This window comes from Prunus mume, linkage group LG3, assembly GCF_029339155.1.
Source record: "Prunus mume cultivar Tortuosa linkage group LG3, ASM2933915v1, whole genome shotgun sequence".
NCBI lineage: Eukaryota > Viridiplantae > Streptophyta > Magnoliopsida > Rosales > Rosaceae > Prunus > Prunus mume.
This window is the reverse complement of record NC_142700.1, coordinates 15,257,604-15,283,197: the sequence shown is the minus strand read 5'-3', so window position 1 is coordinate 15,283,197 and position 25,594 is coordinate 15,257,604. Positions and strand designations below refer to the sequence as shown.

The 25,594-nt window shown below is 35.6% G+C and overlaps 1 protein-coding gene and 1 long non-coding RNA gene across 16 annotated transcripts; one reads left to right on the top strand and one right to left on the bottom strand.

Annotated features, from left to right (window-relative positions):
* Positions 1-8,732: 8,732 nt before the first annotated feature.
* LOC103326370 ((-)-alpha-pinene synthase-like) lies at positions 8,733-11,572 on the top strand. Its single transcript, XM_008228583.2, has 7 exons — positions 8,733-8,933; positions 9,028-9,307; positions 9,396-9,771; positions 9,848-10,066; positions 10,175-10,313; positions 10,382-10,630; positions 10,879-11,572. Exons 1-7 carry the CDS (start codon positions 8,808-8,810, stop codon positions 11,173-11,175), a joined length of 1,686 nt encoding a protein of 561 aa, XP_008226805.2. The 5' UTR covers positions 8,733-8,807; the 3' UTR covers positions 11,176-11,572.
* Positions 11,573-17,144: 5,572 nt separating this feature from the next.
* LOC103331378 (uncharacterized) lies at positions 17,145-21,226 on the bottom strand. Of its 15 annotated transcripts, none has more exons than XR_016125227.1 (8): positions 20,382-20,476; positions 20,232-20,295; positions 19,825-19,956; positions 19,531-19,590; positions 18,747-18,784; positions 18,566-18,658; positions 17,597-17,686; positions 17,145-17,408 (listed from the first exon to the last, which is right to left on the bottom strand). It is a non-coding gene; the product is annotated as an uncharacterized LOC103331378 (long non-coding RNA). The 15 variants fall into 15 exon arrangements; XR_016125230.1 differs by having other exon boundaries at positions 18,566-18,643; XR_016125222.1 differs by lacking the exon at positions 19,825-19,956 and having other exon boundaries at positions 20,399-20,492.
* Positions 21,227-25,594: the final 4,368 nt, after the last annotated feature.

Here is a 25,594-nt window from a genome sequence, read left to right as displayed (position 1 = left end):
CTTGACTGGGCTATAGCCTAGTTGAAACCACCAAAAAATTTAAAAGAACTCTGTGGAAAATTCATTTCCGTAGCCTAGTTGAAAGAAAGGACTTTTGTAAAATCAACCATAGCCCACTACCACTACCAAAAGGCCCATTCCATCCCTGTCTTCTTGGCAGACTCTCTCCCATCAAAAAGGCCTTTTGAGAATACCCCCTTTAAGTTGCAACCCAAGACAACAATAAAATCTCTCTCTTTCCCAAGAGACGGGGAGGCTAGAATAAGGAATTATTGTGAGGAGTAGAGGTGGGCATAAAAACCGATAAACCAATCGAACCGACCAAACTAAACCAAACCAAACCGAAAAAGAGTGTTTTTGACCAAATCGAAAAAGTCAACAGAGGACTTGAACCGAACCAAAGGTCCATGGTTCGGCCTTCGGGTCTCATTTTTTTAGAATCGAAGAACCTGAACCGAACCGGTCAATATTTATATGTTACACGTGGCGTCATATGATTGGCCAAAAAAATATTCATGTGAGACTGCTTGCAGCAGATCCCTCACAAATTTTTTATTTTTTCCCGTAACCCTCACACGCGACTCTCTCTTCTATTTCACTCAGTCTTCTCCTCTCTTTTGTTTTCATTTTTCTTTTTGTTTTTGACCTAAAAGGCTGTGACGCCTCTCTCTCTCGACCGTCTCTACTTCAATCCTCTCACTCTCGATCACCAGTGCCGCCTCCATCCGCACGCATGCCAGCTTCTCTTTCTCTTATTTATTCTATTTTTTTCCCATCGCATCTTTGCTCCACTAACTTTCTCTTTGCTCTCTCTTCTTATCTTGATTTTTCTATGTTTCTCAGTCTCAGTTTCTGATCGGCGACAACATCTATTCCTCTCCTACGATTTCTTCTATGGGTTTCTCTCTCATATCAGTCAAAGGTGAGAGCATCATTTTCCTTTGAATTTAGGGTTTATTCTAAATTAAATTTATGGTTTTTTTCTTTTAAATTAGGCTTGTTGATTTGGTGGTTGAGGTTGACGTGATGATATATTTTTTCTGTTAAGGTTTTAGGGTTGTTGAATTAGGGCTGCCACCAATTAGGTTATGATGTGTTGTGATGATTATTTGAAATTGACAAAGAAATTATGAACTGTTAGTTTCATTATACAAATTAGGGCTACTAGCATTTAGGTTCTTCTATTAAATTATTCTAATTAGGGTTACTACCAATTAATTTTTGTTTTATGAAATTAGGTTATGTGAAACTACTAGGTTCTGTTTCTGCTGCTGCTATTCTGTTGTTATGTTGTTGTATTAATTATGTTTATGTTTCTTTTTGTTAAATAGGTTGTGTTGCATGCTAGGTCTGTTTTGATTGGTTAGTTTCTGTTTTTATTAAAGAATAGATGGAAAAGTGATGATATATTTGTAGTCTGACATTGTTCATGCATGATACTTCGATTTTTTTGAACGAATTATGGTTACATATTAAAGATTAAGACATGCAGTTCAAATTTTAGTTTTAATTTTAGTATTTTTATTTTTAGAGCTGTGGGTATTTAAGGGTATTTGGTTTGAAAAGGAATGAAGCTTGTTTGTAACTTAACCCTTTTTTTTTATTTCATTCACAGTTGTTTAGCATCGTTGTTGCTGCTGAGCTTTGAAAGTTTGGAAAATTTTGCTTAAATGGAGGTAAATAGTTGCTGCTAACACTATTTTTGTTTTGTTTTGTTTTGAGTTTATATGTTTGTATTATGTAATTTGTAATCTGTTTTGTTGATTTAAATCTGTTTAAATCTGTTTAGACTCTGTTTCTTGCATGTTTGGATAGGAAAAATCTGTTTGTACTATGTTTAAATCTGTAATTATAATCTGTATGTGATTTAAATATGTTTTGACTCTGTTTCTTGCATCTTTGAATAGGAAAAATCTGTTTGTATCGTGTTTAAATCTGTAATTGTAATATGTATGTGATTTAAATCTATTTAAATATGTTTTGAGTCTGTTTCTTGCATCTTTGAGTAGGAAAAATCTGTTTTTACTGTGTTTAAATCTAGTTTTTGGATAGGATATATATTTAGGGAGTTGTATGCATAGGAAAATCTGTTTTGAGAGTTTAAATGTTAAACTTTCAACCAAGGATTAAAATATCGGCCGTGCAGGTAATATCGGGCCTCCAATTTACAGATATTTCGGGGGATATATCGTTATCGTTTTAGATATCGGGAAAAAATCAACAAAAAAGACATATATAGGCATTGAAACACATAATCGTTGGTGTAAAACTTTCATAGATGTTATATATATTATCAATGAATGTATTGAACAAATAAAACTGAAAATTTACTAATAATAAGACATACATTGATGAAATATAAGTGGTATGTAATGCGAATTAATGAAAAATTTGAAAATAAAATTTTGATTAGAATGAATAAACCATGCATAAATCCATAGTTTGTTTAAACATTAGATTACAATTTAGATAAGTGTCCACCTACATAAATGAAGAGCTCCTATGAGGTTCAAACAATGAGGAGCAACCATCCAGATTCATACAATAGTCATACCAAGTCATGTAACCCGAGCAGTTTGTAAGCCATGTTAGAACATGGGGCACATAAGTCTCTCTCGAGCTCCCTACTGTCCTCCCATATATGGGATAGTTAGGATTAACACAACTAGTAGGTCCATAATCTGTTTCATCATCTTGAGCTCCATAACTAGTTCCACTATAATCAGACATGACATAACCATAGCCATCATAAGATTCATTTGAGTTAGTACTAGGTCTAGTTTCTATGCTCATAGATCCAAAACTATTCCCCATGTCCTCTTCAGATGGATTGAAGGTATGTGGCCAGTGGACTGTGCACAGATTCTTCATATTAATAAATTATAGGGTCTGGGCAAGGATTAGCAAGTTTTGGGTTTCAATTTGCTTCAATTGCCTTCAAAACTTCTAAATTTTTTTTGGGTTCTGTTATGGGTATCGGGAAATATCGGGGATATCGGCAAAATATCGGAAATATCGTACTTATCGGGGGATATATCGTCGATACAGGTGAAGATATGGCCTTACCCCCCAGTATCAGTGTCGATAGTTGAAAATACCGATATATCGGCAGATAGATTGGTGTATCGGCCGATATTTCAATCCTTGCTTTCAACAACGAAGACTACTTTTAAACAAAATAGAGTGGGCTATTGGCACCCATATTTTCTAAGGATATAATCACTAGTCATATTCCTTTGTGAAAAATTATATGGTCCACTCATTCATTAGGCGTTTCTTCTTTTTCTGTAAGAAAAACAAACAAACAAACAAACAAATAAATTTGATCATTATCTATCAGGCAACTTTAGCAGGATTGGCCCATTTAACCGGTGAACAAAATTATGGCCGTTAAATATTTTTGAATTTTCTATTTGTCAAGGCTGTATATATTTTTGAATATTTTTCTGGGTGTGGATATTATGCCAAGATTGTAAGGTGCTAAGTGTGCTCAGATGTATGTGGATAATATTTCTGTACCGAATATGCCCCACTTGATGTCCTCTAAAAAAAACTTGTCCCACTCTCAAATTCAATGTAAGAAAGGATCAATGGCTTGATTTTTTCCAAATATTATCTATTTTTTGTTATTTTGAGTTTGCATTTTGAGTTGGGATGTTTATATTAAAGTTTCTTCGATAGAGCATGATCGTTAATGGAGGAGCCTCAAATTATCTTAATTTTGATATTAGATCACTATATTACTGTAATGGACCTTTGTGTCTAGTTTGTATTATAATGGCCCTTATTACGTTACAAGGAAAAAGATAATAATATATATATATATATATATATTAGTTCCCTTCTATTGAGAGACACCTTTTAGGGTATCATACTAATTTTTTTCAACGATCCAAACCATCTATTTTTTAGATCTTCATTCATAGATCATCCTTATAAAAAATTAGACAAAATGAAAAACCGTTTAGATATCAAATTGTATCCTACAAAATCAATGAACACAGTGCTTCAAAAAAGTACTAAAATTTCAATATTAATTGAGTGGTCAAATAATATCGGATTCAAGTAATTTTTTTATAGAGATGATCTTTAAATGAATATCTACAAAATAGACGGTTTGGATTAGTGAAATACAATGCAGAGTGGGCCTTACAAGGGTGTCCCTCAAATAAGTTTATTTAAGGGATCCCTCAATAGAAGCTTTATATATAGGGTCAAGATCGGGAACACATTTTTTAACACGAATTTTGACACATATTCTAAGCCATTAGATTAAGGCACTTTCAATGGCTGAGATTAATGAAAAATTGGTTTTTATTTCTTTAAGGCCAAAAGTCTTTTTTGGTCCATGTAATTTGGCACTTCAACCAGTTTTGACCCTATAGTTTTAATTCCGTCAATTTTGACCTTATAGCTTTCATATTTGTAGCAATTCAAGGACAAGTTAGTATTCCTATCAATTTCTTTGACGGTGCAAGGGGCAATTTCATCAACCCAAAATCCTTGAGCATAAAAGCTCATCTGAAACTCCCATAATTTCATATTAGGGCTTAAAATTGGTCATTTGGGTTTAGGGTTCTTCAAAAATTGGGATTATTGGTTGAATTTCGAGCCCTAATATGAAATTATGAGAATTTCAGACAAGCTTTTACACCAAAATTGGGATTAGTGGTTGAATTTTGAGCCCTAATATGAAATTATGGGAGTTTCAGATGAGCTTTTATGCTCAAGGATTTTGGGTTGACGAAATTGCCCCTTCCACCATCAAAGAAATTGACAGGAATACTAACTTGTCCTTATATTGCTACAAATACGAAACTACATGGTCAAAATTGACAGAATTGAAACTATAGAGTCAAAAGTGGTTGAAGTGCCAAACTATAGGAAACAAAAGTGACTTTTAGCCTTGATCTGCCCTACCTTTCACTCTTTGTTGTTCAGCTTTCGATCCGCTCTCAGCATCTTTCACAACTGGATTGTGTGGAATTCATGAGATGGACTTTAAGGAATATATATTCTATTATTTATGAAAGAATTTCCTTTTTGTTTGAGAACTGAAATGGGTAGTATCCCTCAGAACAAGAAGAATGGAAAAACAAAAGACTAATAGGGGCAACATCGACCAAAAATTAACAGCTCAAATAAGGGTTAAAAATAAAAAGATTGACAAAAAAAAGAAAGCAATTTAAAAAAAAAAAAAACAAATGAAATTTACGGGGAGAGAGGAGTCTTATTAATCAATGTCATCCTAGCCATTAAAACTGATTTCATCTAAGTGTTAAAAAGGAGCTCAGTGAGATTAATAGGTAAGTCTCTCTTTTAATTGTAAATGTGAGCATATATACTCAAGTTGCACATACAGATAACGTTATTGCTCATTAGGTGGTGGAAAGAAGTAGACTTTGAAAAGAAGCTGCCTTTTGCAAGAGACAGGATCGTGGAGTTGTACTTTTGGGTAGTCGGAGTAACTTTGAACCCCAATACGTCGGAGCAAGAAATTTTCTTACAAAAGTAATTGCGCTGGCATCAATGATGGATGATATCTACGACGCATATGCATTAATAGATATCCATAGCATTATTGAGGATTCTTTCTGCAATGATTTGTTTACAACAGTAAACACATATGTTGCACATGTAGCTTAACAGTAAACAACATATGTTGCACATGTAGCTGTCAGTACCCTTGTGTTTCTAATTTGGCAAACAACGTAGATTTTTTGTGGCACTAAATGTTAAAAAGCACAAAATAGTAATTAATGTTTTCTAGCTACAACAAATATCTATTCAGTGGCATATTCATGATTGTTGACTTTTGGAGTCACAATATAAAAGTTACGAAATTTGTTTCATATGAAAATAACACCAAAAAATTAAACGATACTACTTTCATTCTTAATTCATTAATCAAAACACAAAACCCCAATCAATTAATCAAAACACAAAGTCCTAATCAATTAATCTAACAATTGTCTTATGTGTATTCACCACCTACAACAAAATCCCAAATCTCCATGAACTCAAACAATAAATTGGTTGACAAATTTGGAGTAAAGAACCAAAAATCTATAGAGATATTTAGTCATATACCCATTCTTAGCACTAATGATATAGATAAATCCTACACCAATTAGTTTCTATAAACAAACCCAAAAAATAATAGCTGGCCCTATTGAATTTAATTGAATTACATGGTTTCTCGTAAGGATCAATGATTAGTACATATATGTTTATTAATTGAATTGCATATTAAACTGTTGAAGAATCTAAAGTCTTACCACATTGGAAATTTGACAAAATAAATATAATATATAATGAGTGGTTTCACAACTAATATCATCGAGACCTTTTTGTGACAAACCCCCATATCTACTGGGCTTTGTAGATGATTAACTTAGGGACAATATCGGTGTTACTAGTAATAGGCCGATAGCCTGCCTCTCTGAAATTTAACATAATATCATAGCGGAAGAGGCTATAATAAGGAGTTTAAAATGAGGAGGCTATTTAAGGAGGCCAATCCCACCATCAAAACATTTAACATGTTTAAGTCCCATAATTTCTTTACATTTGTTAATGGTGACATTAACCTCCTCACTTTAAAATCCTCATTATAGCCTCCCTGATATCAAAGCAGGTTGATTGACTATGCTAGAATTACTGATTGTTTACCCTAACTCTATACCACCACGCTGGCACCACCACCACCACCACCTCCTCCTCAACCTCCACCACCACTACCTCTACCTCCACCTCCACAACCGCCATCCCCACCACCACCACTACCATAACCACCATCTCTTTCACCACCACCACCACTACCACCACATGATTAGCGCATAATACTTTCAACATCATGTCTATTTTAGTCATTATTCACATTTGCAATAGTTTTATATTAAAATTTATCAAACGGCATGGAGTTACTTTACTTTACAACTAATTATTTTCAAAGCACAGTAGAAACAACTTTTTTTAAATGTGACAGCAATCCCAAATTGGACATCTATAAGCAAACAAGCAACAAGCCAAGAGCTATTAAGGGCCAATTAGACTGTTGTCCTATAAACTCACTAGAAGGTCAATATCGGGTCTTATAAACCCACAACACATGCATGTGGCTCGCAATTGTGGAAATGGTCAAGTCGGTGAACAAAGCCCATGATATGGAGATTTAACCTACCGTGATATGGAGATTTAACCTAACTATGGCTGGAGGAAAGCAACTTATGCAAGTTGGTAGACTTAGGCCCCGTTTGGGATTGCTTTTTTTCCCAAAAAACCCGCTTCACTTTAAAGTTAAGCAGTTTAAGATGTTTGGTAAAAATAAAATATTCCGATTATTTTAAAAACAATGGCCTTTTGATAGCAGCTTGTAAAAGCAGGCTTGGTGTTGTTTTTCAAAGCTTCTTTCAAAAAAAGCAAAGATGAGCCTTCAATGAATTATTTTAATTCCCAAAATATCATCATGAATTTTAAAAAACGAGATCATCTCCACCTCCACATCCAACTCCACCACCTTCACCACCATCACCGATCGCCACTACCGCCACCACCACCACCTCCTCCTCAACCTCCACCACCACTACCTCTACCTCCACCTCCACAACCACAATCCCCACCACCACCACCACCACCACTACCACTACCACCACATGATTAGCGCATAATACTTTCAACATCATGTCTATTTTAGTCATTATTCACATTTACAACAGTTTTGTATTAAAAAATATCAAACGATTTTGACATTGTTTTTTATACTAAAGGCATTTTTAAAAATATTGTTTCCCAAACATTGAGCTGCTTTACTTTACAACTAATTATGTTATAAGGAAAAAAATTATTTATATATATATATATATATGAGATTGAGAAACACATTTTTTAACACAAATTTTGACACACATTCTAAGCCGTTAGATTAAGGCACTTTCAATGGCTGAGATTAATGACAATTTGGTTTTTATTTCTTTCAATTAACGTGCATTGGGAATATCAATAGTTAATAACTTGTCTGGTTTCTTCTTCTCTCTCCTCTCTTCGGTGTTTCCTCTCTCACTCTCTTTAATATCCTTCTTCTTTTTTTTATTTCTATTTTCCTGTGAAAATCCTTCTTGTGGCCTTCCTTCTGCAAACGATGAAGATGATGCCCTGCTCTCACACCCCCAGCCAAATACACAATAGTAATTCTATTTTCTTTTAATGAACAAGTTTTCAATCCCCTTGATCTGCCCTACCTTTCACTCTCTGTTGTTTAGCTTTCGATCGCTCTCAGCATCTTTCACAACTGGATTGTCCGGAATTCATGAGATGGACTTTAAGGAATATATATATTTCTATTGTTTGAGAACTGAAACGGCTAGTAAAAACCAAAAGACTAATAGGGGCAACACCGACCAAAAAATAACAGCTCCAATAAGCGATTAAAAAGAAAAAAAACAATTGAAATTTATGGTTTAAAAAAAACAAATGAAATTTATGAGGAGAGAGGAGAGAGAATATATTACTTATTAATCATGTTTAAGAGGGTGTTGATTTCTTTTTCAATGTCATCCTAGCCACTAAAACCGATTTCATCTAAGGGTTAAAAAAGTGTGTATCCTACACTAAAAATAGTGAAAGGGGGTACCATGGAAATGATTGATTTGGAAATTCTGACCTGCTGTGCACGATTCTATTGTTGCTTTGCAATAATCTCATATCCCAACCCTTGCCTATATATACATGAGTCTACAATTCATGTTTTTCATAGCAAAGCTCTAAGCATATAGAAAACAAAACAGTACTAAAAAAAACATTAAAACATGTCTATCCAAGTTTGTGCAGCAGCTCAATCACCAAACGCCAAGCCTGAAATTATTCGGCGGACAGCAAACTTCCCACCAAGCATTTGGGGTGATCGGTTTCTCAACTATGATTCCCAAGACATTGTAATCTCATGCAAATCATTATATTTCCTGTTAATTTTTCTCAAAAAAATTATTTCACTCGTGTTTTGCTTATTTAATTAATTACTGGCCGCAGATAACAAATGCCCGGAACCAACAAGAAGTTGACAACCTGAAAGAAGTAGTGAGAAGGGAAGTATTCACAACTAGTGCAAGTGACTTTTCACATCAGCTCAAGTTTATTGATGCAATCCAGCGCCTTGGTGTGGCATACCATTTTGAAAGTGAAATTGAAGAAGCATTGGAGCGTATGCATGCTGCATTTCGCGACCATGACTTTAGTGATGATGGAGATCTATACAACGTTGCTCTTGGTTTCCGGCTACTAAGACAACATGGATACAAGGTTTCATGTGGTAAGTTAATCAAATTATAATGTAGTGGAGTGTACTGTGACTGATTTTGGCCAACTGATGCCTGTTCATTTTTATATCAATCAAGCAGATGTGTTCAACAAGTTCAAAGACGAAAATGGCAGCTTCAAGGAATGCTTAATTGCCGATGTTCCAGGGATGCTAAGCCTTTATGAAGCCGGGCATCTGGGCGTACGGGAAGAAGAAATACTAGATGAAGCTCTTGCTTTCACCACCACTCACCTTGACTCTGCTGCAAAAGCTCATGTAAGCTACGAACACGCAGAACAAATCACTGAAGCCTTGGAGAGACCTTTGCGAAAAGATCTAGAGAGGGTATGTGCCAGGCGTTACATGTCAATCTACCAAGATGAAGCTTCACACAATGAAGCTTTGTTGAAACTTGCAAAGTTAGATTTCAATCTTGTTCAGTCTTTGCACAAAAAGGAGCTCAGTGAGATTAATAGGTAAGTCTCTCTTTTAATTGTAAATGTGAGCATATATACTCAAGTTACACATACAGCTAATGTTATTGCTCATTAGGTGGTGGAAAGAAGTAGGCTTTGAAAAGAAGCTGCCTTTCGCAAGAGATAGGATCGTGGAGTTGTACTTTTGGGTAGTCGGAGTATACTTTGAACCCCAATACGTCGAAGCAAGAAAATTTCTTACAAAAGTGATTGCGCTGGTATCAGTGATGGATGATATCTACGACGCATATGCTACGTTTGAAGAACTTGAGATCTTTACTGCAGCAATTGAGAGGTACTACTTTGAAATCATAATTTTCTTTTTAATAATTAGAGCTGACTTATTGTAATTGCAGAAAGTGCTCCTAAATAAGCCAACTTACAAGGTTTATCAAATTTTCAGGTGGGATATGAGTTCCATTGATGAACTCCCAGACTATATGCAAATATTTTATCGTACCCTTTTGAATGTTGTCGATGAAATTGGGGAAGAGATTGCAAAGGATGGAAGATCATACCGAGTTTATTATGCAAAGGAATCTGTATGTATATAATATATTTAAATTATTTTCTTCCACATTATCTAGCTATAACGTTATGTCCCCTCCAGTTGAAAGCTGTAGCCCGAGCTTACTTTGAGGAGGCCAGATGGTTCAATGAAGGATACACCCCAACCATGGAGGAGTATCTACCTGCTGCAATAGTTTCTTCTGGTTACCCCATGCTTTCAACTGTATCCTTACTTGGCTTGGGAGATATTGTAACGAAGGAGACATTTGAGTGGCTGTTCAATGACGCAAAAATTGTTAGAGCTTCCTCGACCCTTTGTAGGTTCATGGATGATATTGTCACAGGCAAGGTATAAAATATTATAGTCATGTTAGATTAGGTAAGTATGTTTAAAATGCGAAGTTTCACATCGAAAATTTGACAAAATAAAATACTATATATAATAAGTGGTTCCACAACTGATAGCATCATGGTCTTTGGTGATAAAAACCCACACTAAACTTTGTTGGTGGTTAAGTTGGAAACAACATCGGTGTTAGTAATACTAGTAGTAAGAATGACAATCTGATTTTGTATAATATTACCGAATTTATGCAGTTTGAGAAAGAGAGAGGCCATGTTGCCTGTAGTATTGATTGCTACATGAAGCAATATGCGGTGTCGGAGCAAGAGGCACTTGATTCTTTGAACAAGCAAGTGGTGGATCTGTGGAAGGACATAAACGGGGAGTTTCTCAGACCAACTGCAGCGCCAATGGCTGTCCTAATGAGAGTTCTTAATTTAACAAAAGTGATAGATCTCCTTTACAAAGGTGACGATGGCTACACGCGTGTTGGTAAACTGGTGAAGGATAAGATTGCTTCACATTTTATTGATCCAGTGCCAATTATATGAGTTTTTACGTCAGACTCTCTTTCGGTCTTTGCTCAAATAAGAGAGGGACCACTATGCTTTGAGTTAGGTCCAGGCAATATTGTCTGGTTGTTGATTGGATTTTAGCCCTTATTGGGAGAGAGGGGCTCTAGGGGTTTGAACTTTTATTTAAACGTGTGTAATAATGTTTATCCTACATGCATCACTAAAAAACATAAACCGACCCTATTTGGGTCCTGAATGCTGAGGATTGTGGCCCAGTTTGGGATTGCTGTCACTTTTAAAAAAGTTGTTTCTACTGTCTTTGAAAATAATTAGCTGTAAAGTAAAGCAGCTCCGTGTTTGGTAAACAATATTTTTAAAGTGCTGTTAGTACAAAAAGCAATGTCAAAACCGTTTGGTAAGTTTTAATATAAAATTGTTGTAACTGTGAATAATGACTAAAATAGACATGATGTTAAAAGTGTTATGTAGTAATCATGTGGTAGTAGTGGTAGTGATGGAGTGGAGGTGGTGGTGGTAGGGATGGCGCTTGTGGAGGTGGTGGTGGTGACAGCATGGTGGTGGATGTGGCAGTATGGTGGTGGTGGTTGTGGAGGTTTTGAAGGAGGTGGTGGTTGTGGTGGTGGTGGTGGTGGAGGTGAAGGTGGAGTTGGTGGTGGTTGTTGTGGTGGAGGTGGAAGTGAAGGTGGAGTTGTTGGTGGTGGTGGTGGTGGTGGTGGTGGTGGTGGAGTTGGTGGTGGTGGAGGAGGTGGTGGTGGGTAAGGGTAAGGGTAAGGGTATAAGTACTCTGTTGAGCTTTCTAAATCAATACAGTGAAAAATCTTCAGAACTATTCAGAAAAACATTTTCTTAGCCTTCTATTTATTATTCTTACAAATATAAAATATCAACGATGATTGCAGTTAAGCATTCCTTATGAAGTCACCATTCGCACAAATGAACCACGACCCGGATAAAGCACTCCCTTCCTCCCTACATGCCATAATGTTAATAAAATAACATTAAAAAACAGCTTTTAAAAAAGAAACTCCCTCTCTTCGTCTCTCTCTCTCTCTCTGTCCCCTTCTCCTCCAAGCTCTCCCACCCCATCCCCCTTCCCCTCCGACAAATCCAGCCACCCGCACCTTCTCTTCGAAGCTTTTTTTAAATGTTATTGTATTATATTATATAATTGATTTATTAATTTTTTTAAGGAATTGATGGGTTCCATAGTGGACATGTCATCAGTTAACGTCTAACCAAACAGTCAACTTAACAAAAGGCCTAAATTGGTCAGATGTGTAAATTGATGAAATTAAAATCCGATGGCCCATATTGAGAATGACCCCAAACCTTCAAGGAGTCTTTTGACGTTAGCCCAATAATTGAAAATTAAAGATTTGTATCTAAATGCTCTAAACTAATGTTTCAAATTAAATCCAATATATTCCATTAAAAAAAATATTATGTCAATAATATGGTCATAAAAAAAAAATAAACTAGTCACAAACAAGCAATCATACATATATATATATATATATATATATATTTATTTATGAGTGGATGAACTCATTAAACTTGCGGTTATATGATTTCTCAATGTCTCCATTTCTTGTGCTATATGACCATCTTACCAGTGGCTGTAACGTTCAAAACATCCTATCTACTTCTCATCCACCTCATGAATAATACCCTCAAATTGGAATCTTGCATACTTGAGTTTTGCCTGCATTATGGCATATACAAATATTAAAATAAATTTTAAATTTGAAAAAAAAAAATTGAATATCAATACACTAATAAAACAATAACAAAAAAAATTCAAATACCTGAAGTTTATCTTGCCATCATTCCTAATATACATCAACGATATTCCATTAAAAAAAAATAATACAAATACAATTAGGCACATGAGGTGCATTGCTGTGAAGAAACGATTTCGTATAGCCTATATGAATAGGAAGCAAGAGAATTCAGACAACAAGAGACAAGAAATCACCCACTGAGACAATAAAACAAATACAATAAGGGCATACTGATTAAGCAATCTCATAACATAATAATAATAATAATATATATATTATTATTATTAGTAGCAGGGCAGCTATATATAGCAAAGCATCCTGAAAAGAAAGCAACCCTTGTGACAACTGCAAAGAACTCTTACTGATAAGATCACCAATTTGCGCAGCAAGACACGACAAGATGGTAGTGAAAGCATCAAACCAAAAAACATAGATGAATTTCGATTTAAATAATTTAAACAAAACTTCATCACAAATATAAGCACAAAATTCATCACAAAACATAAATAAGAGTATTATTGGAATTATGAAAGTTTCATTAAATACCGAGCACTCCTCAATCTGATTTACACATAATCAAAAATGAAAGCATGCAACAATAAGTGATTTTTTCATAGTTTATCAAACGAGTCATACTTCCCAAAATTTTTAAAAAATCACTTATCACTCCAAATAAGCATTGGCAGATCGGCAATAGGAGATCAGGATTGCAAAATGATAGTGAGAAATGAAAATTAGAAAAATACAAAGAAAGAAATGCATGGGCACTTCAAATTTTGGTTAGAAAAGTAGGATTATATTAATAAAACAATAGCCTAAAATAAAATTTGAGAGGGGGCACATCCCCACCTTGGGCCTTTGCTCCCTTTGTTACTGGGTAGGGAGATTGCATTCATAAATTTCGCCACGAGAGAAATACAAATACAATAGCCATAATGGCCACTACAACTACCCAGAAATGGATTACAAACAACACAGAGGGATCCATCGACAATATCAAACTCATCGACAATATCAAATAAAAATGAACTTCGGTAGCAAGATTGATATGCTTAACAATCCTGAAACGTGTTGACAATAAAATAAAGGAACACGCAGAGAATTATTTTACGAGGTAAAACCCCATCTCTAGGTAAAATCCATGAGACTCCTCAGTCCAAAACAAATCCACTATAAAACGATGATTACAAGAAGTACTTACACAATTATCCTATACATATTTTAGATAATATTTACCGACTTCTTCGTAATTCAACTTCGTCATGCGATGATCTTTTGACCCTCCTTATGTTGAATGCAATACTGGTCACGATTGCTTCAAGCTCGCTGAAGACAAACCGCCACTACAGTTTTGGTGCCCTCAATCGTATGAGTCATCGAACATGCAAATGAATGCAATATGAATGATGAAAGTATTTGATAAATCACCAAGTAAACATGAAACACTTGATGACTTGTCTCAAAGATATGCACAACAACTTTTGTTAGGAAATTTAGATTCTCAACCAAAATATCTAAAAGCTGTATTTCAACCAAGGCAAAACGTCCTATCTTTATACAGACCTATTCTCCTTTTTCCAAGGGAATTGCATAAACCGAAGAGATCAAATATTGCCTAAACAGATTTGATTCTTTATACAATTGCATCAGCTTATGCATGCTTTAAAATAACTTCCAATCTCATCAATTTATATAAGGAAACAATATGTACCAAGATGAAAACAATGAAACCAAATAGGACGTACTCTCCAAGTTAAATATGAAAAAGGATATTTTAACTTTAAACCAAAATAAGGTCCAACTAGGAAAATAATCTCAAGAGATAAAATCTAATCCTATTAAAAATAAGACTAATATAAAAGCATTTGAGTGAAAATAGCTCTAGCTAGGAATCCTATAATGAATGCATGATTGTATCATGATTTACCTGAAATCAAGTTCCTCACTTTGATCAAGTCATACTTTGAAAATCCAGAATTGAATGTGTTTCCTGGAAAAGATATTGACACACTAATTCCCGACCTATGCTAGAGTCTAGGAAATGCCAATACAATTTTCATACTAACACTTATCCTCCCTCAACTAACCAATTTCACTCTCGCTTTGACTCTGATGCTTCTCTTTTCTTTTTTCCTTTTTTTCAATCTTGTTCTCTCTTTTGTGTGCCCAAAGGGGAAGCTTCACTCACACCAAATAGTGTCAAGGAGGTGTTACACTTGCTATGATCTAGGAAAGATTACAAAATAATTACAAGATTCTTAGGAAGGAAAGACTACAGCTGGTGCTAATATCATGGGTGATCTGCAGCTGTTACAGCTGCATTTGTAACGGTTGAAGGTGCAATTAATAAGCCTAACTTGCAAGTCTCAAATTGGGACAAACCTGTTTGGTGAATAAGTCAGCGAACTGATAAGGTGTTGAGATATGAGCAGTTCAAATCATGCGTGCTTGGAGTTTCTGATGTTACTAAATGACTATCAATTTCAATGTGCTTTTGATCAATTTATAATAGCTTTTTCTAGAAGCTCTTTATTAGAAGTACATTACAAATATAATTAAAAATCCAAGTGCATTGGATTCAGAAGGATCAATTTGTGTATCTTGGATTGTTGGTTCCATTAGTGAAACTGTTCTTGCTACCGCCACTCGTCAAACTAGTGCTCGCGTAGCCTGGCTTACCCTTGAGAAACGATATGCCTCCTCTAATCACCATCGCATCCTCCATCTTCGCAGCCAACTTATTCATTTCTGTCGCAATGATGTATCTATATCTAATTTCCTTGACAAAATCAATTTTATTGATGATTCCCTTGCTCTTTCTGGTTCACCGGTTGATAACAATGATTTGCTTGCTCTCATCATGATAAATGTTGGTCATGCATATGAATATACGGTGGCGGTTGCTCAAGCTCGTGAGACACCCATCTCCTATGCTGATCTTCTTGAGGCCCTGCTCCTCAGTGCTGAGCAACGTGCCAAGTTGTGGTCCTAATTCTGTCGGTTTTGTGCTTGGCCGTAGAGGTTTTCCTATACATCATATTGGTACCTCTAACCTCTCTCTTTATGATTATGTTTATACCCTTAACAATGTGCTTCATTTGTCCCGATGTCTCTTGCCAACTCTTATCTGTAAACAAATTTGCCACCAATAATAACTGCTTCTTTACTTTATTTTCCGATTATTATATTGTGCAGGATCTATCGACGGGGAAGATCTTTTTTTGGGGGCGGAGTAACAATGGTCTCTACATTTTTCCTAAGTCATCCAACAAGACCCGTCTTAGTCTATGTTGCACGGACACGGGTACGGGGACACAGGAACGCGACACGGCGACACAGAAATTCTTTAAAAATTAGGACACGGACACGGCTAGGACACGGAAATTAAAATAATAATTAATTATCAATACTTTTTTTTTTGCTTAATTAATTCTTAATACTTTAATGTCACATAATTCCATAAAACAAAACAAATAACTCATTGTTCATCATCCATAAATAATAATTAATACACCAAAAAAAAGAATGGTCCTTGTTGCGTTTCTCTTCAAAAAAACAGAATAAAAGAATCTTCACTTCACCACCTAGTCCAACTCTTCTACTGTTATGGAGGGACATAAGAAAAGAAAATATAAAACATAAATAAAAGCATTTGAAAACAAAGGAAAAAAAATTGCAAAAAGACTCGCCTTTGCAAAAGTTGGAGAAGAGGAGAAGAGCTGATGCAACGGAAGAAATGAAGTGAAGTGGCTGGCTGATACTTTCGTGAGATTCATTTAGGTTTAAAAATTTATTTTTCCACTTTTAACCCATCTTTTTAAAATTATTTCAAATCAGTCCACTAAAGTTTCAAAAATCACGTTTAGACCCCTAATTTTATTTCCAAAATTTCAATCTGGTCCCTGCCGTGTCGGAGCCGTGTCTTGACCGTGTCGGAGCCGTTGATGCAAAGGCGTGTCGGGGCGGCGTCGGAGAGGTGAATGGGGTGTGTCGGTGCATTCCACTCCGACACTCCAGATTTCAGTGTCCGCAACATAGGTCTTAGTAATGTTGCTTTCATTGGTACCCGTGTTCATGTAATGGTTTGGCACTCTCGTCTTGGTCATCCCTCCTCACCTATTTTATAGTTTTTAACTAGCAAAGGTGCTCACAGCTGATGATGCATGGTTTAAAATTATGGAAATGTGTACAAAGCGATGAAAATAGGCAGGGAACATCTCAACTACCCAATTGCCAAAACACTCAAAGGATTTACCAACATGTTCAAATATTGTAATCATCTAAACCTATCATTACAACAACAAATTAACACCAACCAATTGTCAATTGATGCCATTAGCTAATTCCTATGCTCTATTCACAAAACTTAAAACAATTAATTGAAATTTCAGCCTAGAAACTCACCCCTTGCTTAACAGAACTGAAAACACCAACCAAACTGCTCTATCCAAAGCAAAGAAAGACCACCTGCAAAATATCAAAAGAAAACATGATTTTTTTAAAAAGAAGAAAAAGAAAAAACAGAAAAATCGGGGAAGAAATTAGCTTGAGTATTTTATGCATGCACAATCTTTTCATTAAACCAAAAAATTAGCTTGAGCAAAATCTGTATGGAAAGAAACCACAGGGAAAATGTATGTAATTGAGTTCCTTACCTCTCCAACATTAAATATAAATCTTTGCTTGTCAAAGAATAGCAACACTGAAGGAGATGTATCTTGCGTATCCATTCCAGTCCCTAGCAACTGCAAAGAGTAGAAGCATGGCCAAATTATTAGCCCATGAAAAGGAAAAAAAACAATATAACCAAACTCTGCATTCTGAAATTAGGATATACAAACTTTTTTAGTTTTCAATAAGTCTCCATTCAATGCAAAAATCAACAAAAATCCGCTTGGTAAATCAAACCCACAAACAAAAAAACCTATGAATTTTAACTTTTCTGAATTCTTTCTCATCATCTCTAATGTCCACAAACAGAATTCCAATTTAGAAGTCAGATTTTCAAATCCCACATATTTCCTAAACCAATCTTCTTCAAGTCAACTATGCTAAAACATTGCAATCACTTCCTAGAATCACACTCCCAAATTTTCTTTCCCCTACCAAAACCAAAAATTATCAAATTCAAATCCCCAGTCCCATAAACCAGTATAAGAACGAATTTGAATTAAAACCCTGTAGTAAAAGAACGAACATGTCTTTAAACATAACTACCCAAATAGCAGCATATCCTGCTTACCAAAACAGAGCTATCCTAAACCCTGTAACAAAAGAACCAGCATATCCAAATACCGATTTTGAGGGTTTACCAACTAATTTTTAATAATCAAACAGAAAACCTTACCAAAAGCAATCATATAGTATTTTAATAACTAAATTGTTCCACCTGGTTTCATCAAAATAATAACACAATCAAATCAATTTCTGTATTTGGATAACATTTGCAAATCAATAACACAGATCCACTATGAGGAAAAATTAGGAATTTGGACTTTTAGGGCAGCAAATTAAAATAGGTCTTATAGTTTAATAAAATAAGATCTAAGATATTAGTAACAAAAAAAAAATGAAAAAGAAGAGCAACAAAAATTGAATGGAAAGATGAAGCAAAATTTACTTACAGATCAGTGAGAGAGAGAGACCGAAACATAGAAAAAGCTGGAGTTCAATCTTAAGAAGAAGACCAACGCTCGCCACTCCTATAAAGTCAAAGCCTCGAGATAACAATTGATAACAAACTTAGAACAATTGTGATAATTTATAATTAAATAGGTATGAGAGAATTAAGCCAAAACACTCAACCTTTAATAGCCTCAAATCAATGGGTGTTTATTCTATTGCTACAAATTTGGAAACTGGTAGGTGTTAGTGCAAACAAATGGGAAAATTTAGTGAAGACAATGGCTATTATTACAAATTAAGGCCACAAAATCAATGCACAAACCACAATTTAAAACGTCACATTCTACGAATGTGGTGGACAAAAGTATAATGTCATTGCCACAAATTATTAAATACCTATAACAGAATGAATCCAAAAGACCCAGCCTTTAATAGAATCAAACCAAATACCCATAACAGAATCAAACCATGTGCAAGTTTGTTGTACAAAAGAATAGATTATCTCTAGACACCTATGGTCAAAACTGATACATGTATTCCCATTTATAGGCTATGTTAATTTAATGGAGAAGCTATAAAACCAGAAATAACCTATAAACACCTATAGGTTATAGAACCCTAATCAAATTACTGATAGCATCAAGGGAAGCCAAGAGACCTGTCCGGGAACTATGGCAAAGAATGCATTCCCTGCTTGGGATTTAACCAAAACGCTCATCACCGATCAAATCGTAATTACTAACCCCTCAAGCATAGATTTGCCAAGCTTTGATGCCATTTTGACAACTACTATCACTGAATTAGCAAAATAAAGTAGAAAGAAACTGATAAGAAAAAATAAATTTAATGTGTTAAACTTATAACATTAAAAACTTAAAAAGAAGTTCAGAATATAGTCCTCAGAGAACCTTTCAAATTGATTCAGTATGAAATCTAACATTAAAAATCATAAAATAAACCTAACCTCCAACATAAAATACCCATTTCATATGAGATTTCCTTCCCTGTTTCTGCTTCATGTCACCTATATACCAAAGAAAAGATATCAAGAGAAATATCATTTTAAGGTATAAAAATAAACCATAACTATGAAGGAAGAAACACATTCATTGTCCACATCTCAATTCATTATAAGGTATAAAAATAAACCACAACTAATCCTAAAATTAAGGATTTAAAGTAACAAATTTACAATAAAGATTTTTTTAAAAAAAAAGTTCAAACTTAAAATGGAACTAAGTGAAAGAAGAGAAACTACCAAAGGCTATGGAGCATAAAGCATTTAAGTTTTTGAGAAGAATGTGCAGAGAAATCGGGTGTAAAAGAAGGTGTGGATATGCTGATAGGTTTTCATATTCAGAGGATGCCTATGACGCAACCTCCTTCACATCTGCCACCAAAGCCAAACATCAAATACAAAATACGATTCAAATTATCGAAACAAAATTAGAAAAAGCTTAAATAAATGTGATAAAAGAGTGACGCTTTGGGGTCAAAGGTGGAGCCCTTTGGCAACAAATTGATTTTGCCAGGAGGAGAGTTGAGAAGGAACCACTTCCCCACCCCAAAAAAACATTGACTACATTAGACACTAACAAATAATCAAAATGGGTACAAATTTATTAATTGGAAAAAAATAAAGTATAAATGGCAAAGAGAACAAACCTCATTAATGGCAAGCACTTGGCCATTGCTCTTCTTGACCTTCTTCAGCTTCCTCATGAAATACCTAATCCAAACAAATCAATCAACAATATTAAGTTTAACCAAAAATTCACCAATGAACATTTGGGAAGGCTAAGGATTATTCAGAACTTGGACTTGGCGTGAACCTCATTTGTGGCCCAGAGCTTCATTTGGTAAATCTTGGGGTGCTCATTAGATGCCATAGGGAGCTTTCTCCCAACAACTGGTACTGGTGGAACTGCAACACAAAAAAGACACCATTAATTGCAGCTTTACCATTTGACATGCCCTAAGAGAAATATATCACACAAAAACAAATACCAAATTAAATGGAACCTAAGAAACTGTGAAGATAATTTCTAGATATTTGTTCACCAAATTTCATACAACAATCCTCCACTTAAACTGACTGTTCACAACAATACTAAGAATTTGTAGGCATATTACATATGCAATATTTGGCTAATCCATTTCACCAGCAACCATATATTTAACTAAATAAACTATGTCGAAAACCAAATGGGTATTCTTCCATGATAAAACCAACCTTCTTGAAGCATACCCATCTAAGTTATAAGAACCCCTTAGCATCCCAATACCCTAACATGGAAAAAAGAAGCATAATTTAGAATTCTGTAACAGAAATTGTCTCATTAAATTAAACAGAAATAAAAAACAGCGAATTTAAGGCTGAGATAATCGACTTATTGAAAGAAAAAAAATTGAGGGTGAGAGAACGATTGACAAACCTCTTTGCTAGTCCAAATGCGGAACCCTACTTCGTTTTTTCTTGCAACACCTTCAAAGTCAGTCAACATTCTGTGCTGTTCTACAAAAGATATTTACGAACACAGAACGTCATAAAATACCTTTATTGTAAATTTGTTCAACACAAAAAATCCAGAACCAAAATATTTGACGAAATTCTATTAAAAGAAAAATAACTGAAATTAAAGAGAGGGAGAGAGAACATTGTATCCTCAACTTCTGCATATACACTGGCTCTGCCCACAACATCGCAAGGGCAATGGCAAGCCTTTATTCACGCACAAACAGTCACCTGCCATTACCAATTCAAAAGCCTGTTCAATCCCATCACAGGGGAGAAATACAATCAAAATTAATAAAAGGGAAAGAAATTGAAATACAAGTGGAAGGGCGATTAAAAGATGCAAACCTTGTTTCTATTTCAAAGTCCACGAATCGAGATGTAAGTGCACCATTTTGTTGTAGTCCTCGCAATGCACGAGTCATCAGCGTCACCCAAGCAACTCCGCATGCCAATTCAAATCTACCATGAACCAATCCATAAGCCCAAACATAGAACCCATTATATGATAAAGCCATCACACAAAAGGCTTAATTTTGGTCCAAAAGAGGCAATTCGAGGATATGGTTCTTACTTGAAATGCTTTGTTGAGGTTGCAAAATCACCTTTTTCCTCATGCTCAAACCATTCAATAACCAAAAAACAATGAAAGGAAATTTTCATTGTAATGCTAAGCACATGTATGAAAGAAGGCACCAACTTTTCAATCCAACATAATTATAGAACAAAGACTCAAACTTTTTCCTTTATGTCCATGAGTTTCCACAAAACCCAAGTGATTTCAATAAAAAGTACGAAATGTTATTAAGTGGGTGACCTCAAATGCTCTTATAAGCATAATTATTGAACTCCTACCCACAAAACAACAGTAAAATGTTTAAAAAGATGACATTTTCTGTTTTTTTCTTGCATTTTCTAAGCAAACAAACAGAGAGTAAGTAGGTTTCTACATATTTTATAGAAGTGTAAAATCAGATTTTTTGTTTGAATGATCTTATATTGAACCAACCATCTCTACCTTCCAGCTAAGAGACTGGTCGATTAGTTCAGAATATCAGCTCCTAATCATATTTTCTTTTAGATGCAAACAGATATTAAGCTCCTAGGGTTCATTATCCACATGCTCAAATAGAGAGAGACAGAGAGATCTTGACTTGCTTAATAATTTTTTGGGCAAGAATCAAAGGATTGAACAGCATACGCTCTTCTGAGAACCCAATCAGCGAAGCCATTAATCCGTTAAAAAGTAAAGGGATGCAAACCTGAAGAGAAAAGATGGAAGAACTTGCAGGATCGAAAATCTCTCGCAGACGAACGTTGCACAGCAGAGATGAAAGATGGTTGAACCAACGAATGAGCAGGATGAGATGAGATGAAGACCAAACGAACGGCGAGATTCGCATAGGCGCTAGCCCAAATGGAAATCTACGGCCCCAAAGGAATCCCAAAGATCGAAGCCGTACATTCCATGCTTGCTGCCCCCAACCAGCCCAACCAAGCTGGTTCGAGCGGACGATCGTTCTGTGGAAACGGAACAAGCAGTGGGGAGAGTTAGCATCCAAAGAGAGAGGACAAAAAGGAACATAAGGAAAATTTCAGTAAAGGGAAAAATCGGCACTTCACTATTCCTAAGCTACAGTCTAGGAACAGTGAATTCGTGAACTCAGTTTTAGTATATATATAATTTTGAACAATGCACTACCTCTTGATGACACCAAAAAAAAAATTAATAATTTCGTTTGTCATTCTTGCTCATTGGGCAAAAGTGTTAAACGTCCCTTTTACTGCTTTTTGTCCATACTCATGCTCCTTTTCATCTTATTCGTTCTAATGTATGGAGTGCTTCTACTAGTTCAATTTATGGGTTTCGGTATTAAGTGCTTTTTGTGGATGACTTTTCACGCTATTCTTGGATTTCTCCCGTGAAATTAAAATCAGAGGTTTATTCCCATTTTGTTAAATTCCAAACCCTTGTTGAGAATATGTATTTTACTAAAATTAAGGCTTTACAAACTGATGGGGAAGGGGAATACACTAGTCGAGCCTTTACTCAATTTTTAGCTCATCATGGCATTAAACATCATCTTTCATGTCCACATCATCCCGAACAAAATGGGTTCACGGAAAGTCAAACACCACCATATAGTGGGGGGCGGATCCGCTGTCCCCAATTTGGTGTCCCCTTCTCTAATTATTCGACACATGTCATATAACTTAACAGAAAATTAACTTTGTTAACTTGTTTTATTTTATCATTAAGAAAAATCCTTTAAAAAATATATAAAAATCCCGAGACAAAAGTGCAGTGAACTTAAAAACCAATACATCACAAAATGGAAGAGAGATGAGACATGATAAATCACAATCCCTAAGAAGAAGACATCTGAATCACAAAATGAAACCAACTCATCTTTTACGTAACACAAATGCTAGAACAATGAAGAGACTGTTTGATTTATGACAAAAACAAAGGGAAGATACATGATTGTTGAAATCAATTTGGAGGATTCTGAGCAAAAAAAGAAAAAACCAAGAAATCGATTTGGAGGGATATAACTCCTATTCAACCTCTCAGTTCACAAAATCAAATGAAATTGAAATCCAAAGAAACAAATCAACCAAAACCCAAAACAAATAACAAGTCAGAACTAGAGGGACACTCCGAAACCAAAATGAAACAAAACCGAGAAGGAATCAACAGTCCAAAAGAACAGAAGCAAACTCCAAAACCCAAAGATAACTCCCAAAACAGTAGAAAACAAATAGAAAATTTGGACATCTTTAACAACAAGAAGCTCTCCACAACCAAGATTCATGTCCATGTAGAAACAGCCAAAGGCACCTCACAATCAACTCGCACTTGCTCTATGGTATCAAAGGGGCATTGACTTGGCCCTTGAAGGCAATGGCCTAGGGTTACTGCTGGGATGCGTACGCTCCTTTACTTGGTATTTGCTGAGTTTTTAATTTTTTTTAATGTCAAAAATAAAAAGAAGTTAACAGAGTTAACTCTCTATTAAGTTATATGACACATGTCAAATAACTAGAGAGGGGACATGAAGGGGACACCAAATTGGGGACAGCGGATCCTCTCCCATATAGTGGACACGGGTCTCACTTTATTGGCGCATGCCTCTCTGCCTTCTTTCTACTAGATTGAGGGCATGCACACATCTTATTAACCGACTTCCATCCAAAACTTTAGATTTTATTTCTCCATACCAAAAATTATGTAATAAACTTCCTCATTATGGTTTCCTAAAAACATTTGGTTGTGCTTGCTTTCCATATTTAAGACCTTACAATCATCATAAGCTTCAATTTTGTTATACTAAATGCATTTTTTTAGGCTATTCTCTTAATCACTAAGGATATTGGTGCGTGAACCTTTCCACCAACCCAGTCTTTTTATCTTGTCATGTGTTGTTTGATGAACAATCTTTTCCTTTTCATGAGACCTAGGGGTCTCTGTCTCCGGGGATGTCTCACTCGTCGGTAGTTCCTATGCCACCTCTCCACATAACTGAGCCTTTCCCTTTGTCCACTCGTCTTCCACCCATTGCCGCCTCACCTACTCTAACCCATGTACCTGACACAATTACAAACCCACCTGTTCAACCCGGCCTCGCCTCACTCCTTGAACTTGTTTCTAGCTCACTCCGCGTCTACCAACATGATCCAAATCGCCATATCTTTCCCTTTCCTCTCCCATCACCTCCACATGTGGCACCTATTTCTCAAAGTTCCTCGGACACTCTCCTTCAACAGTTGTGCCTTAAGTTAGGGACCCTCCTGCTTATTCTATGGTGACTAGAGCTAAATTTGGTATTCACAAACCTAATCCTAAATATGCTCACACTTCTATTTCTTTATCTTTTACTGATAACATTGTTGAGCCTACATGTTTTACTCAGGCTAATAAAGTTAGGGAATGGGGGTTAGCTATGACTGATGAATTTAATGCACTTCAGCAGGCTGGTACTTGGGTTTTCGTGCCTCACACATCTCTATGAATGTTTTGCCCAATAAGTGGGTTTTCCGTTTAAAACGGAATTTAGATGGATCGATTCAACGTTACAAAGCCTGACTTGTTGCTAACGGTTTTCATTAGCCGGTGAGCTTAGATGATGGAGAAACTTTGAGTCATGTTGTTAATCATTCTACCATTCAACTTATTCTAGCCTTATCTGATCAGTTTCAATGGCCTGTCCATCAGTTGGATGTTCAGAATGCCTTTTTACATGGCCATCTTGATGAGAAGGTGTCTATGCACCAACCCACTGGTTTTGTTGATCCTCAATTCCTTGACCATGTTTGTCGCTTTCGCTGATCACTTTATGGGCTCAAGCAAGCCCCTAGAGAGCTTGGTTTCACTTTTTCTCCTCTCATCTTGAAGAATTAGGTTTTCACGGCTCCCAAGCCGACTCCTCGTTGTTCACATATCTCCATGGTATGATTAGAATTTATTTATTAGTTTATGTTCATGACATTCTTGTTACAAGAGATGATCCCT

Excerpts from the sequence above, each read along its gene's own strand:
- LOC103326370 (XM_008228583.2), top strand. The coding sequence starts at position 8,808 with ATGTCTATCCAAGTTTGTGCAGCAGCTCAATCACCAAACGCCAAGCCT. Across the intron at positions 8,934-9,027 it reads ACTATGATTCCCAAGACATT|ATAACAAATGCCCGGAACCA; the intron begins GTAATCTCATGC and ends TACTGGCCGCAG. Across the intron at positions 9,772-9,847 it reads GAGCTCAGTGAGATTAATAG|GTGGTGGAAAGAAGTAGGCT; the intron begins GTAAGTCTCTCT and ends ATTGCTCATTAG.